Below are 16,642 nucleotides of genomic sequence, written 5' to 3' on the forward strand. Positions count from 1 at the left end.
ATTTTAGATAAACATTTATGACAATAAATTGCCTGAAAAAATTCTATTACACTTAACATACACACAATATTTAAATTTCAGAATCAAATACTAGAATATATTCGATAGATATTTTTCTTATGTCCAGGGTTGGAAATTAAACAAAATGTCTTTCTACGAATTAATATTGTAGATGAAGCCAGTAATGCTAGCCTGAATTCTGTTATTTTTTAGGTTTTTATCATTCTGGTATCTTATTGATGATCTTAATAACTGTAGTTTTTATTTTAGCATATATTATTTATCATTGATTATGATTTCGAACAATCTAATTGAAAGGTTCTTCTGGACGAATTTATTGGTGTGTTCATAATCCATGTGGGCCTTATAGAACGTGAGTTATTTATGCTTCAAAAAATCATAAAAAAATATTTGAACGCTCATATCTCGCGAAGCACACAAAAGTGCACGTTTTTGACGAGATTATCGATCTAGCCTAGAGGGTATTAATCTACCCTGTCTTGTCTACGTCTATCATATGAGCTTTATTCAACCGCATCACACCTACATGGGAATTAAACAGACTTTTATACTTCACGATTTTTCTCAATAACAAAAAGATAATTTAAAAATCTAGATCAGTTAAATGCAGGATAAGCAGGTCTTTAGTCATTAGAAAGGTAGTGGGTAGTTCGGATATTTTCTAATATAAGTTAAGTACAGAAAAAAATCAATTAGATGATTTAATTTTTTTTATTAATAATTTATAAAATAATACTTTTTATAAACTCACACTACAGTCTTTTAAGTACATATTCTGATTGTCAAATAAATTCATTTGATACAAATCCAATGTGTACAATAGCTACAACATCTATTCTACATTGTTATCATTCAAAACATTGCAATTTTCTGACTTCAGAAACGTAGCTGCTTCAACTACATTGCCACCATATCGGCTCAATATTTTTTGGCAGTTTTTCAGGGTTGTGGAAGTACTTTGTATTTGAAGTAAGCTACGCAATCGTTCTAGTTTAATAGCAGTTAATACATCCCAGCTAGCAGCATTTAAAGCTAACACACATGATTCTGGCGTTGATTGGCCATGCAAAACTTTCAACATGATTCTTACTTCATCAGATTGAGATCCATTATGTGGACCTCGTGTTCTATGAATATTCGGTTTGTCATATGCAAATTCAAGCAGATCTTCACATGACACATGGTCAGACTGCCGAAAGAGTTCAGGTACACAAACAGATTGATCTGTTTGTTTAACTGAATCTAAACAATAATTATGATTACTTGAACTAGATGTTGGTATTGTGCTTTTCATATCATTCACTGTTAATTTCAAATCAGAATTAAATGAGTTATTTTGATTTTGAGAATACTTATCATAAAAATTATTCAACAATTCGAAATTAAATGATTTTAAATCTGTTGATTTACTAAAATTTTCATTATTAGATGAGTCATTACCATTTTTAAAATTTAACGATAAATATTTTAGTTTTGTATCGATTTCATTGTCATGATCTGAGTGTTCAACATTTTTTACTTTTACATTGTTAACTGGTAATATATCAGTACTTTTTATGAAATTTTCAGCTCTAGATTTCAAATCATCCGAAGTTGATGTAGTATCTTTAGAACTTGATGTTTCTGATTCTATAATTGCCGGTTGCTCCAAGTTATCTAGCCTGAAACAAAAAAAAAGATAACATTATTACTATATTATGAAAAATAGGATGCAATCAAATAAAAAACTATTAAATTGATTTTTTAAAGATACTCTACTGGTCTTAATCGTTTTTACACATACAAATGAATCAATTTTATCCTATAACATTTTGTGCAATTAGAGTATTCACGGTTCAAGTCTCACGTTCTATTTTACATTACAGCTGTGTAGTAAATGCTGTTTATCGTACGAGATTAAAGTTAGTACGCGTGAAATTGACCCGTGGGCAATTGTTCATTTACTTACGGCAGATCCGTGCGGTAAGTTAGTGTTTACTATGCAGACGTGATATAAAAATTATTTTTGTGATAAAAACTTACCTATTATAAACCCGAAGCGCATAAACAGGAGTTTTCAATCTCACATCAGAAGAACAAATAGAGTTATCATCCGATTCTTGTAGTGCAGGAAAATCTCCTTTTCCTCTTTGTTCCATTGTCTGTGCAGAATTCTCCGTAGTCTCGGGTATAATCAAGGGATATTTTCTTTTATGTCTAGGTAGAAGTAGCTGCGAATGTAGTGATTTTGATCTATCGCGAGGAGGTAAAGGAATTGGATTCGTTTCTGTTTGCTGTGCGTTTTCTTTAGCTTCAATATTTGACATCGAATGAGATTTCTTCAATGTGTATGAGGTCATGGAAGGTGATAAAGAGAACCAGGAATCATTTATTTTCGAAGATAGATTTAATAGACATGAATTTGATTGGTTTCCATTCTTATTAAATCCCATGATTTCCTCCAAGTGCGGCGAAACAATACTCATATCCAAGTTCTTATTACTCATTGTTTGTAATTCGTCTGGAAAATTATACTTGGACATTTTTGAATCGTCGGTTTGAAGAGAGCTATTGAATACTTGCACTGCTACTAAACTGTTGTACACTGCTTTTGCCTCATCAGACAAAGTCGCCTGAAAATAAGTGTTTTCAAATTTTATTATGTATTCACACGAATATCCAGAGTTTTACACATTTCTTTCAATTAGAGTCCTTTTGAAAATTTGCTTCTTAAAACTATCATGGAATTTTTTTCTTTAATATGAATCTTCATTAATTAATCTATATATACAAATTATTTTTCTGATTGACTGTCATACGAATGAAGCCTTTACACCAACAGAGTTAAAAATTCTCAACAATACATTCCTATATGTCTTGATGAATAAATAGATGACTATTAAGAGAGAAGAGAGAGAATTAGGACATTATAATACGTTTACACATTACATGGACATTTGTGCTAAATATTATGGATGATAAATGCAATAAAATAATACTCACTTGTATATCGGGAATGCTTGCAGCTTCTTCCGAGAAATGGCGTCTATTATGTTTCGGACTATTTTGATTTGTTAATTTCATAGAGAATTTTCTATGTCTGGAAGTATTCGATAATACTTGTGCTAATTCTTGGGAACGTTCAAGATCTGTCATGGATCTTGCTGTTAGTTCTTGAGCCATAGCAATGGCTGAATACAGAGTTTTCTGATCTGCTGCAGATATAGGCTTTACCTTGAACAATTTCGAAAAAAGAGATTATAATTATGACAGAGTAGAAAAAAAAATTCTTTGATGATGTATTGAGTTTAGTAGTTGATGATTTTTAACTAGACATTCAATATTAACTACATTTAAAAATTAGTAGTTCATCAGCACCTAACTCAAATTTTTTTCATCTTTCCTGTATAATTCATGTGTATAATAAAGCCTTATACAGTAGAATCTCTTAAAGGTCCAACAATTTAGGGCTCTCGTACCTTTGAAACCGTAATAAAACGCATGCAAAAACTCAGTACAAACTTGGGACAATAATGTACCTGAACACTTTTAAATAAGGATTAAAATGAGTTAATCCGCAGAAATTTATTGAAATCAGACCTTCGAAAAATTCTGTTGTAAATCACAATGGCTTATTCATTGTCCATTAAAAGTTCAAGAGAATCAATAAAATAATACTTGAAACAGACTTAAATGACTTTCTAAATAAATTCTCCCTACAAAGGATACTTACAGAAGTTTGTTTCTTGTTTACGCTTGATTTTGTTTGCATTTCACGAATTTCGTTCTGTACATTGCTGGATTCATGTTCTGCTGATGTACCATTTTCTGGTGAAAAAAGAAATGGTGCACCTGTAAAAAATTTAAATGTTTTGTATTAAATTTTAGCGATGGCTAAGATAAAAAAATTGTAATCAAGATATCATGATGAAAACATGCGATTTGCAATTTCGATTTATTGTTTTGCATATTATGTAAGACTAGTGGGCATTATCAAAAAAATTATTCGAAACCAAGATATCAATCAATTAGATCTAGCTAAATATGATCACAAAATAAATTACATTTGATCAGATTCAATGAGACTTTATTGGAACTAATTTCCATGAAATCTGATGCTAGATTCGATTGTAATCAGGTGTCAAAAAATATTTTACATGATCAGATTTGATATAATTTTATCTAATATGATCAAATCTGAATTCTTTCTTCTCTTTCCCCGATAACTGAATTCATTGTTGGTTAAAATGTCTTACCAAATGATTGAAATATTGTATCTATGTCATTAGTTAAACTCGTACCAGGATCATTTTTGTTAGATCCAGTCGGTGTTATCAGACTTTTATTACATCCCTCTTCTTTTATTTCATAGTATTCATGTTGATTATTAATGTTCTCTTCAACAATCGAACTGGCAACAAAATCTGATAGTTGATTATTTCCTAGTAATTCCCTCATGTCATGGTGGTCCAATCCCATAGATAATCCTTCTATAACAAGACGTATAACAATGAAATTAACAAAAAAATTAGCATAATTTATGATGATGTCAGAATAGGGGCTAAAAGTCGAAACGATTGGCATTAATAAGACAATTATGAATGATTCAGTCGAGGGTTATATGTCTGTACAAATAATCTACTCAAGATATAATAATTAAGTTTTAGATTTCGGAATCTGAATAGATCAATTCCGTTATTCTTGAGATAAAAAAATGGCTGTGGGTCCTTGGTGGAGTTGAAGATTGCAAAACACTGCTTATTTAATACAGTACTTAGTCATAAATAATTTATAAAAAATATTAAATGCATGTAACATCTATTACGATAATTGCTTTTGAATAATATTACAAAAATAAATTTACCATGTTTGTAAAAGTCAAAGTTATTCCGGTCTTCTTCGTTTGAATTAGAGTCATTTTGAGGAGATGATATTAAATCTATCTGTATTTTTTGACGGCTACGAGCATTGATATCTTTATTATTATTCTCAATATGCTCGTTGATATTTTTATCTTTATTAAAATTTAGATGAGCTGTTGTATGGGCTGGATTGAAAAATCCAATTCTTCCATCATTAAGTACTCCTTTCCATAGATGGCTATCAGTAGTTTTATCAAGAACACATATAATATCATTTTGTCGATAAATCAATTGCTTAACATCATCAGACTTCTGCAAAGTTCGAACCTGTTCTGGTTGCATATCTGGAAGCAGCTTAACTAGTTCACTAAATTGAGGCCGTTTTATTGGCTCATGTTGCCAACACTTCTGCATTAATAAATAATAGTCACGGGGACAATAATCAGGTTGCTCTAATCTCTGAAATCTAGGTTCATTAATAGCATCTAAAATTTCATGACCAGTAAGACCAGCCCACGGTTGAGAACCATATGAAAACATTTCCCACAATGTTACACCAAACGCCCATACATCACTCGATGATGTAAATTTCAAGTATAATATACTTTCTGGGGCACACCAAGCTATTGGTAGCTTTAAATTAACATTATATTGAGTACGATAGTAGTCTTTTTCAACACTCAATGCTCGAGAAAATCCAAAATCGGATATTTTTATTTTATTTTTGGAAAACACCAAAATATTACGAGCTGCAAGATCTCTATGGATCAATCTTTTCGTTTCCAAATAATGCATTCCACTGGCGATTTGAGTAGCAAAGTTACACAGTGTTGTAATTGAGAAGTTCACTCGTGCACTTGGTTCTTTCAAACATTCTAATAATGATCTTAATGGCGCAAGTTCTGTGATAAGCATACACGTGTAAGTATCGAGAGCAACTCCATATAGTTTTACGATGTGGTCATGATTGATAGAATACATAATCGACGCTTCTTTCAAAAATTCAATTGGATTACTTTGCATGTTTTTTCGTGATAAACATTTGATAGCGACTTGAATACGTTTTCCATTATTATTCCAAATACCTTGTTGGACTATGCTGAACTCACCAGCTCCTAATTTTTTATGGATAACTATTGAATCTGTAGAGATGATATATTTGTTCGACATTTTGGAAATAAGTTTGTCATAATTCCCATCAAATGTGTGATCAATAGATCCACAATGCTTTCCATCTTGTTTGGATAATAATACTTTTTTAGACATTGACAAACTATTTTTGTGAAAATATTTTCGATAATATTTTTTCAAACGGCACATTTGTGGTTTACTCATTCCAATAGCTTTCAGATCATTTTCTGTGATACGTTTCAACTGTGCGGTAGCTTCAACTTTGAAGTCATCTGAAAAAGAAAATTGAATGGTTTGAGATAATGTTTTTATACATAATTTATCATCTCAATATCTTGTTTAATATAAAAAATTATTTTTAGTTTTTCACTTCCTGATGACATTACATCACCTACAATCTACCATCCGAAAAACATTATTGATTGCTGGATAGATCATAGTTAGAGAGGTTTTAAAAGCTTCAAGAAATGCTTAAAAGTATTCTTTTACTTTGAATATTCGTATAAAAGATGTGGAAATTACTAATATATTTCTTGGCAAAGGAAAAGGAAGATATTCGCGAGAAATTTGTATGGACCCTACTGAACAACCAGTCAATAGTTAGTATTGACTCACATTCTATGAAGCCTATATAAATTATAAGCATGCTAATAGATTTTTCAAGATGAAACTTTTCAACTGCTTTAATCAAAATCATAGTCAATGCAGAATAATTTATGCTAAAATTAGAATTGTAGTTTTTTAAGTCATCAATAAGATGGCAGAATAATAAAACCCTAAAATATATGCCCATAATTCAGCTCTAGCATGACCAAAAAAATGGCAAAAATTATACATTATGCTTTATATCATCAAAGTTAAAATGTCTCTTAATTGCTACCAAGATTAGCTAAATATAAGTGTGCATATGAAATATTTTTTTGTAAAGTTGAAATAGAACTTGTACTTAAAATTCTACCTCTTATAGTTTCGTAATATTGTTGCAGTTCAGCTTCAACAAGAAAGTCATATAATCCAAGTTCAGTTGACTCTTTTTTTGGAATATCTAGAACAGAAATTTAGAGCTATAGATGAAATATAAAATGAAAAAGCGATGACATAAATAATTTTAAATACTATAATTCTTTGAAACGGCAAAACGGGATGTAGGCTAATATTATAAGCTTTGTGTAGAAGTAAAGTATTTTTCTACCAATTTATGTTAGATTCATTTTCTTGAACTTAGTTTCATGAATTTCGTCATGACTGTATTGCTTTTTGAACGATTTTGTTTTTAACAGAGATAGTTTATTATTCTATGGAAAATTTACTTATTCGACCTTTTCTTCTTGCTAACCCTGATCAATTATCTACCTGATCACTGGACCCTTTTTTATGACTCGATGAACGTGACGATTTGCAGTATTAGTCGTCATAATTTTCAAGCAGGTGTTTTATTGCTTTTTAGTGTTTTTGCATGTTGAAACTCTACGTTCTTAAGCAGGTAAAACTTGGCTATGAGAATTTCTAGATTTTGGGAATTTCCCAGTTCAGCCTCCATGGGGGTAGCAGGGCAAATCTTGGATCATGAGAATTTTTCGAGGGTGAATTATGGCCAATAAGATCGCTAAAGACAAGAGTTTGGAAGGGAAAAAGGAGGTCCTTAATGGCACAACTAAGGACTGTAATGCCCAAATCAGTTCATACCCGCGTGAGAGCTCGAAGTGTTCACATCGTGATTATTGTAATTGATTTGTGCCGACAATGGAAGAAAGCAGAATGCAAGTTGCCGATCCAGAAGTCCAGGAGTTTCGGGAGAGGTTTGTAGAAACTGTAACTACGAGACTTGCTCGACTTCTAATCGTAGCTGGCGGAACTCCAGAAGACGGAGAAGTGTTGAAGGAGCATCTTCTTGCCGAAGTCCGGAACGTCACTGAGGGAACGGACCTTCAAGACGACTGTGGAGAGTTGGTGAATCAGATAGACTTTTCAGCCAAGTCTATGATGAAGGCGGCCAACAAGCTCCGACAACGCATCCTGAGGGAACGACGCAGAGAAGCCCGTCGACAATTGAGGATGGCTACCCGACTCCGCCGAGAACAGGAGTGGATCAGCAGAATGTAGAGGATAAATCCTCTACATGGGTCCAGGTAAGTATGACCCATCTAACCCTTTCCAACCTTATCCTTATCATCCTTCCCCATTCCCCTCCCGACGGAGGAAGCCTACCACCTTCCCGTGGTCTCCGTTGAGCAACCCGAGCAACTGCTCGAGTTGGCCAAGAGTAGGCAAATCTTATATTTAAAATGTTTTTTTTTCTACTTCTATTAGATTCATCTTCTATATGAAACATTTTTATTGCGTAAATTGGAGTCATAATCGAAATTCATTATCGCTAGAATTGAAATCTTATAAAACTTATAACTGACTAAATTATTAATAAGTTGCTGGAACAATAAAATTCTGCTCAAATTAGAAATTTATACGTCACTACTAAACAGTTACCTATTGAAGTCCTAACCACGTTGGTGATTGTCTATCATAAAGGATGGCCGTAAATTCTTCGTTAAAATAGACAAATAGAGGAAAATTAGAGGATTTTTAATTTTATATATAAAAAACAATTAACTAAGTTATCGTTTCAGATTTATTTGAAGTGAAAAATTAATGATTAATTACAATTTGTTTCGGTAAATGTTAGAATATTTGTAAAAACATTCTGTCATTTCAGCTAATCCTATATTCTCCATTCATTATGATTCTGTTTGAAGCGTGGTTTTTTAATTGAATAAAAAGTAAATGATTAATTAAAAATTATATAAATCATAAGATTTCTGATAAAATAAAGATGCTCCTATAGTACGTAATATGACCATCAACACTTAGAGCTTTAGCCTTTGGTGTTCTTTCATGAAATCTTTATTTGATTTGGTATTTATCTTTGCTATACATTTATGTTTAATATAAGCATCGTATTTTTCTGTAATCAACACAGTTATGCCTGCATTTCGGACATGGGAAAAATTTCTTTCAAATACATTTTAGTATTCGATTTTGAAATTTAAATATTGTATGTATGTTAAGTGTAATAGAATTTTTTCAGGCAATTTATTGTCGTTAATGTTTGTCTAAAATAGCAAAAAGTGAAGTATTTTTCTACCAATTTATGTTAGATTCATTTTCTTGAACTTATTTGTTTCATGAATTTCGTCATGACTGTATTGCTTTTTGAACGATTTTGTTTTTAACAGAGATAGTTTATTATTCTATGGAAAATTTACTTATTCGACCTTTTCATCTTGCTAACCCTGATCAATTATCTACCTGATCACTGGACCCTTTTTTATGACTCGATGAACGTGACGATTTGCAGTATTAGTCGTCATAATTTTCAAGCAGGTGTTTTATTGCTTTTTAGTGTTTTTGCATGTTGAAACCCTACGTTCTTAAGCAGGTAAAACTTGGCTATGAGAAATTTCTAGATTTTGGGAATTTCCCAGTTCAGCCTCCATGGGGGTAGCAGGGCAAATCTTGGATCATGAGAATTTTTCGAGGGGTGAATTATGGCCAATAAGATCGCTAAAGACAAGAGTTTGGAAGGGAAAAAGGAGGTCCTTAATGGCACAACTAAGGACTGTAATGCCCAAATCAGTTCATACCCGCGTGAGAGCTCGAAGTGTTCACATCGTGATTATTGTTATTGATTTGTGCCGACAATGGAAGAAAGCAGAATGCAAGTTGCCGATCCAGAAGTCCAGGAGTTTCGGGAGAGGTTTGTAGAAACTGTAACTACGAGACTTGCTCGACTTCTAATCGTAGCTGGCGGAACTCCAGAAGACGGAGAAGTGTTGAAGGAGCATCTTCTTGCCGAAGTCCGGAACGTCACTGAGGGAACGGACCTTCAAGACGACTGTGGAGAGTTGGTAGATCAGATAGACTTTTCAGCCAAGTCTATGATGAAGGCGGCCAACAAGCTCCGCCAACGCATCCTGAGGGAACGACGCAGAGAAGCCCGTCGACAATTGAGGATGGCTACCCGACTTCGCCGAGAACAGGAGTGGATCAGCAGAATGTAGAGGATAAATCCTCTACATGGGTCCAGGTAAGTATGACCCATCTAACCCTTTCCAACCTTATCCTTATCATCCTTCCCCATTCCCCTCCCGACGGAGGAAGCCTACCACCTTCCCGTGGTCTCCGTTGAGCAACCCGAGCAACTGCTCGAGTTGGCCAAGAGTAGGCAATTCGTATACATAAAAATTTAATTTTTTTCATTCTCACGCGGAAAGTCCACTTTTTTATTAGAGACGGCTTAAACTTTCTACACACGTATGATGAAAGGTTATAATCAGCCTCAAAAAGAACAATTAGACTGTATTTGTCCCCCTCGCTTTCGGCTCGGGTCGTAATTTTACACATGATTTTAGAAAGTCTACTTTCGTCACTAGGTGTAAAATGTACTATTGTGTCGCCTTGCTGAAAGTTGAGTTTTTTCCCTTATTTTCAGGGAAAATAGCGACGTATTTTTCCCTTAAAAAGAAGATGGTGTTGATTGGCACCGTCTTTGTTTCAAGGAAAAGACCTGCAGCTCTTTCACCTTAAAACTGTGAAAAAAATAACTCTTGGCAACAATGTGATAAGAATAAATATGTTGACCATGTAAACAAAATAGTACATTCTTCTTTAGGTGCTCACCACTCTAGCCTTCGGCTCAGGCAGCAATAAGGCACCTAGATAACAACTCCCCTCTTTTTTCTTAATTAACAATATACTAAGTGCTTTAAAAAAACCCAAAAAACCTGATGTTATATTTATTGACCAAAAGATTTTTCATTCAATTTTTAGGTCAGTCCGTTTCAGGTAATAACATTAATTGTGTCGTACAATTAGATAATTAGAAAATTTTTATTACTCAATTCCTTCAAATTGTTCTTTAAATCCTAGTGTATTAGAACAATGGTTTCTAAGAATCAATAAGGAAATCGAGAATTTTAAATTGTATACAATTATATCAAAGTTTATATTCAATATTATACAATACAATTAATTGTCTATCTATAAAATATACATTTACCACACAATTTTTCATTTCAACACATTCCTTTTTGATTATCGAAAGATTATCAACATACATGACCGTAAATGTCACAACGAAGCAACAAGTTAGTAGATAATAGAAAAATTATAATCAAAAAATAAAATTTAACTTACCCATGAGATGAGAAACGATGTATTTATTGCTTCTAATTTATTTTAATAATAGAAAATGATGTTGCACGAGGAACAAAAATATTTTCTTGCAGTCGAAATGTCACCAAATATAACAAAAACTATCACAATAGGAAAAATTTGTTCCAAAATGACTGGTATTTATAAATGTAACGTTTTTTTTACTCACATATCCTATTTATCGAGTATTTTTTATTATTTAAATGCATTGTATAAATAACATATTCTCTAACTAATATTAATAATAATATTTTATTGTTAATTGCATGATTTATTACAAGTTAAGTAAAAAAAAAAATGTGTCAAAAAAAATAATCCTGAAAACAAATTATAGCCTTTGTACTATATTGTGTGTTGTACATACACTCTATAGTATAATATATATTCAAACTGGCCAAAAATGTAACAGTCGGACTACGTACTGGTAGAGACATCTGACAAACTAGACAGGAAGATGTTGCCCCCAATGGTACAGTACCGGACATAAATGCTGTGTGATTTTCTATAAGACAGTATAGGGAAATTGCCTTATAACCTTCAAAAAATTGAACAGCATTTATGTCCGGTACTGTATCAACCATATGAGAGGAGGAACAGGGGATATTTGACCGTAAAAATTCCTCATCAAATACCAAGTTACATTCAATATGGCTGTTGCTGCTTTTTCTCAAGGCAGTAGTACAGGATAGGACATTGTTCTACAGGAGGTCTAATGGATATAGTATATATATACATATTATTTTTTTTCAATTAATTTGTACTATAGTTCAATCATGATTTTTTCGAGGTCAGCTATTTAATCGAGTTTTTCATAACTTTTTACATAAGAAAAAAGGTTGTGATTGGATGATAAAACGTTGATTGAATTTAATAAGTCTACAATAAAAAACAAAGTCAATTAATATTAGGAGAAATTATACAAAAATCTATTTTTATTTGTTAAGGTATAAATAAATATTTTATGGTGAGATCAGAATCAATGAATTTTGATTATCTACATTGTTTCGTCTTATAATTAAATTGTGATTGCAAAGTGTTAAGTGTTGGAATCCGAAAGATACATTTGAGACTGTGTTTGTGGTAATTATTGTTATTACTCCAAAGCTGATTTGACATCAAACTATTATTAACCTTTCTTGTGATAAATCTACTTGTATATTAAAAACTTTATCAATATATTTTGAACCGTTATCTGCTATATATTATTTATATACTTTTTATTCATATATTATAGGTAAGAATGAACTGTAATATTCTTCTACGAAAAAAAATATCAGTACATGCATATCATTCAATTATTTTTGAATGTAATGTCCGACATATGTATGTCTTCAACTTGAATAAGTAAAAATAAAACGGCTCTGCTTTGATGAGAATGCAATATTAGAGATAAATATGGAAGTTATTAAAATATCACGAGAAATTGTTTATGAAGGATGGTTAATTAAATCTCCTCCTACAAAACTTTGGAGAGCAGTGAGTATTGTAATAATAAACTTTAAATTTTTTATATTTAATACACTGTATATAATTTTGCTTTGTATTAAAAATTTTTTCATGTCCGTAATAAATATAAAGTTAAATTTTTATCTATTATAGCGTTGGAGAAAACGATGGTTCGCATTACGTCACAGTGGTGAATTACCAGGACAATATTTTTTAGAATATTACACTGACCGAAGATATCGTAAACTTAAAGGCCACATTGATCTAGATCAATGCGAACAAGTATATTACGTCACTATTTAACATTTATTATTATTTCTTAATTTATCACATTTAATTATATTTGAGATATCATTTTATAGGTTGATGCTGGTTTAAGGTTTGAAAATCGAAAACAAAAATATCAGTATATGTTTAATATAAAAACACCAAAAAGAATATATTATCTAGTGGCGGAAAGTGAAGCTGAGATGAACAAATGGGTTGATGCAGTATGTCAAGTTTGTGGTCTAAAAGCATACACTCAAGATGAAGAACAGCCATGTAAATATTTTTAATAATATTATATGTCAAGTAGTCATTGTGCGAATTTTTTGTCGACAAAATTTATTTAAATTCATAGTAGACATAGATAATAATGATATTTGTTAGGTCCTATGATTTAAATGACTTCGTCTGACTAGTTCACGAAATATTAATTTTTGAAGTTTATTATTTTTATAGGTTCGGTCTATGTTTAGTACATACTGCACCTATTCTATCACTGTTTTATAATTCTACTGATTAAACTTTTCGACAGATCTTTTATTACAAAGCTCGTGAAATGCATAAAGGTAGCTGATGAAAACTTTTTATTCGTAATATGATGGGTAAAAAAAAAGGAAAATCAATTATTCTTAGATAATTAATACAATAATACTGAAAATGATACCATTTATGAAAAACCGAAAGACAGTAGACGAACGATAAACATAAAAAGGGGGTAGTTTACTGTTTATTTAACTTGTGAAAATTTTGTGAATGAAATACAGATAAAATTCAAGAATTTTTTTGAAAATTATAATCTTCTTACATTAATTTTGTGCGGCCTTTTCGAAGGGCATATAAAACCCACCCCTTAGCATGATAACTACCACAAACGCTAGTGAATGATATATAAATGAATTCTAAGGTTCTGGAAGAATTATAGAATATTAATAAACAATAAATACAATGTAAATTAATATTAAATAAATTTATAGTTAAAATTTTACCATGTTTGTGCACATAGGTTTTGAAAATTTATTATAATTTTTTTTTTGACATAAGCTCTCATGATTATCATGTTATAAATTGCTAATATTGCAATACTAACTTGAATGATGATGTAATTTTAGTGATATATGATGTAACTGTTATTACAGCTGACGTTAAAAGTTAACATTATAATATTTATTTGGGCTCTGTTAAGCATTTCTGTATCAAGTGCTAAATACCAGGTATTGAGTTAAGTTTATAATGTTTAAAAAAAACCATAATTCATAATATTTAATTATTTATACTTACTACATATTACTTAAAAAGTTAATTGTAAGGAATACCATAAGTATCGATGATACTGGTATTATTAAAAAAAATTTATTATCTAGCATTAATTCGCATCATACTTGATTTTTTTAAAATTTTATTATTGTTCCAGAACCCCTGAAGTTCCATAGAAGCTTAATTTAAATATTATGATTTTCTTAAAATAATTTTTTTTTAGTATTTCAGTTTGAACCTCAAGAATCACCTCCGATATCACCGGCAAGCACAATTTCTGGTCCTTATATACCGATAAGCGAGTGTATTTCAGGACGACGCTTGAATGATAGTTCAACTCATTTACAAATAACTCATAATAATGAGCATTACGATGCTCCACGAAAACTTGTACCATCTCCTCCACAATCTCCAACTACCACAGATGCAGAAAGTGTATTCACTGATGATGAATGGACAGCATCAATTCCAAACGTCAATTGGGATACTTTTCCATCATCAAGTGATCTTAAACCTCCTCATAGTTCGATAGATATAGATATCAGTTCATGGAATATTTGTAAGCGTTTCGGTAAACTAAAAATGACTGATTCTGCTTCAACAACTGGAGGAAAATCTTCAATACCACCTAGACCACCAAAACCATCTCATATCAATTCAGAAAACTCTGGGCACAATTATACAAATTTAGATAGCACGACTGAAAGTTCTAAACCAACTACACCGACAACACCAGCACCTTCTACACCTGCTAAAATCGGCGATGAAACTTATGATTTTCCGCGTCATCATCGATCAAATTCAACTAATACATGGAATGCAAACAATGTCGCTGAAAATTTACCTAAACATTTTTATAGCAATGCTGCACCGTCAATCATGGATGATGGTGTTTTTCGATATGATTTCCACGATGATGAGCCATCAAGTCCATACTCCGAAAATTCAACCACCGCAACGTATTCTAATCTAGCAAGTCCTTTGGTCAAAGATGCACAATACACACCAAGATTTTTGTTACCTCCACCAATTGTTAATCGTGAATTGAAACCAGGAAGAAAAATGAGTGATTCGATTTCCATTGGTAAAGATGAATTAACACCTGGATCAATTTCATCTACAAATGACACGAGTCCTGGAGAGCATTTATCGGTAGAACCACCCAGTATTAATCGAAAATTAAAACCAACATTAGCACAAATTTCAACGAAGAGTAAGTCTTTTATATTTTGATTTCTTTTTTTTGCCCAAGATATCAAACTTTATTTTAATTATATTTATCCATTTTTATCAGAACAATTGCATTTAGCATCACCGCCAGATAAAAGGAAAAATCGAGTCTTTCCGAATTCACCATCACCTGTTCATGGATACGGAATAAGACATCATTCAACATCAGATGAAGATAATACCACAAATGATGACAAAGAAGAGGTACATATTCTTTTTCGTCAATTATTTATGTCACATATAATAAATAACATTGATTTTTTTTAAGCAGATTTATTATTATCAAGATCATGATACTTTCATTCCGGCATCCGATCGACAATTGGTAGTTTTACAGTATTTAGATCTAGATTTAGAAACGAATGATAATTTCCATTCATCATCTTTACCAACCACACAAGTGTCACCAAATACCACAGTTTACAAAACTGTAGACTTTTTGAAAACGGATGCTTTTAATCGAACAAGACAACGTGTTGAAGAAGAAAGAAAACGTACAGATTAATTGAACTGAATCATTCTAAATATGATTCTCTTTCTAATCCATGAATTCTAATAGATGAACTAATTTCAGTCCAAATAGATGAACAGTATTTTTGGCTGTAAAGATTGCGAAAAAGGTAATCTTTACTTTTTTGTATACTATTTGTGTATGTACAGAATATGAATGAGCCCAAGTAGTACAATTTTTTTTCTGTTGATCATTTTGCTCAAATTTAATAAAAAAATTTAGAAAAGTTTATAGCTTCGTAAAAAATGAAAATCATATTAAAGTGAATATATTAATAGGATAAAAATCTGACTACTAGGGAAGTTTGCTAATGAAAATGATGCAGTGTTATTTTTATTATTAAATATTTATAAAATTTTATATTATTATTACTTGAAAGCATTTTTTGATTCAATCATATATCTTAATCATAAAACAATTTTTACTATTTAGGTTTACTAATTCTTACAATCAAATATTATGGTGAATTTCCATAGTATTTATATCATTTTAAGCTAAGTATAATGAAGTTCAATAAAATTGTATATTATATAAGGTTCTCTCTTAGAAAATCTCAACGAATCAAGAAATGCCCGATTTTTTTTTATTATTTTTCTACAACATTTAAAAATTTTACAGTTAAAATAAAATTAAAATGATCGACTGCCTTTAATTAAAATTCATTTAATTTAATTGAAAACAGCTATCAAGCTGTACCAAAATGTACGTCAAATATATTTTTAGTTAGACTATT

At 31.3% G+C, this 16,642-nt stretch overlaps 2 protein-coding genes across 13 annotated transcripts; one reads left to right on the top strand and one right to left on the bottom strand.

Moving 5' to 3' along the window:
- Nucleotides 1-713: 713 nt before the first annotated feature.
- Ack-like (activated Cdc42 kinase-like) lies at nucleotides 714-11,462 on the bottom strand. 4 transcript variants are annotated; one of them, XM_035078108.1, is made up of 8 exons: nucleotides 11,184-11,462; nucleotides 6,952-7,038; nucleotides 4,865-6,265; nucleotides 4,257-4,487; nucleotides 3,734-3,852; nucleotides 3,004-3,234; nucleotides 2,044-2,633; nucleotides 714-1,682 (listed from the first exon to the last, which is right to left on the bottom strand). In XM_035078108.1, the coding sequence occupies exons 1-8, from the start codon at nucleotides 11,185-11,187 to the stop codon at nucleotides 854-856; spliced, it is 3,492 nt and encodes a 1,163-aa protein (XP_034933999.1). In that variant the 5' UTR covers nucleotides 11,188-11,462; the 3' UTR covers nucleotides 714-853. The 4 variants fall into 4 exon arrangements, with proteins under 4 accessions (XP_034933999.1, XP_034934000.1, XP_034933998.1 ...); XM_035078109.1 differs by having other exon boundaries at nucleotides 4,302-4,490; nucleotides 11,184-11,461; XM_035078107.1 differs by having other exon boundaries at nucleotides 4,257-4,490; nucleotides 11,184-11,461.
- Nucleotides 11,463-11,844: 382 nt separating this feature from the next.
- dos (daughter of sevenless) lies at nucleotides 11,845-16,618 on the top strand. 9 transcript variants are annotated; one of them, XM_035078136.1, is made up of 8 exons: nucleotides 11,906-11,922; nucleotides 11,994-12,281; nucleotides 12,436-12,686; nucleotides 12,801-12,929; nucleotides 13,010-13,190; nucleotides 14,392-15,381; nucleotides 15,463-15,602; nucleotides 15,667-16,618. In XM_035078136.1, exons 3-8 carry the CDS (start codon nucleotides 12,597-12,599, stop codon nucleotides 15,901-15,903), a joined length of 1,767 nt encoding a protein of 588 aa, XP_034934027.1. In that variant the 5' UTR covers nucleotides 11,906-11,922; nucleotides 11,994-12,281; nucleotides 12,436-12,596; the 3' UTR covers nucleotides 15,904-16,618. The 9 variants fall into 9 exon arrangements, with proteins under 9 accessions (XP_034934029.1, XP_034934026.1, XP_034934031.1 ...); XM_035078137.1 differs by having other exon boundaries at nucleotides 11,907-11,922; nucleotides 12,146-12,281; XM_035078138.1 differs by having other exon boundaries at nucleotides 11,845-12,354.
- Nucleotides 16,619-16,642: the final 24 nt, after the last annotated feature.

The sequence above is a fragment of the Chelonus insularis genome, unplaced genomic scaffold (assembly GCF_013357705.1).
Source record: "Chelonus insularis isolate UGA/USDA-ARS -01 unplaced genomic scaffold, ASM1335770v1 contig_150_pilon, whole genome shotgun sequence".
In the NCBI taxonomy this organism is placed as follows: domain Eukaryota; kingdom Metazoa; phylum Arthropoda; class Insecta; order Hymenoptera; family Braconidae; genus Chelonus; species Chelonus insularis.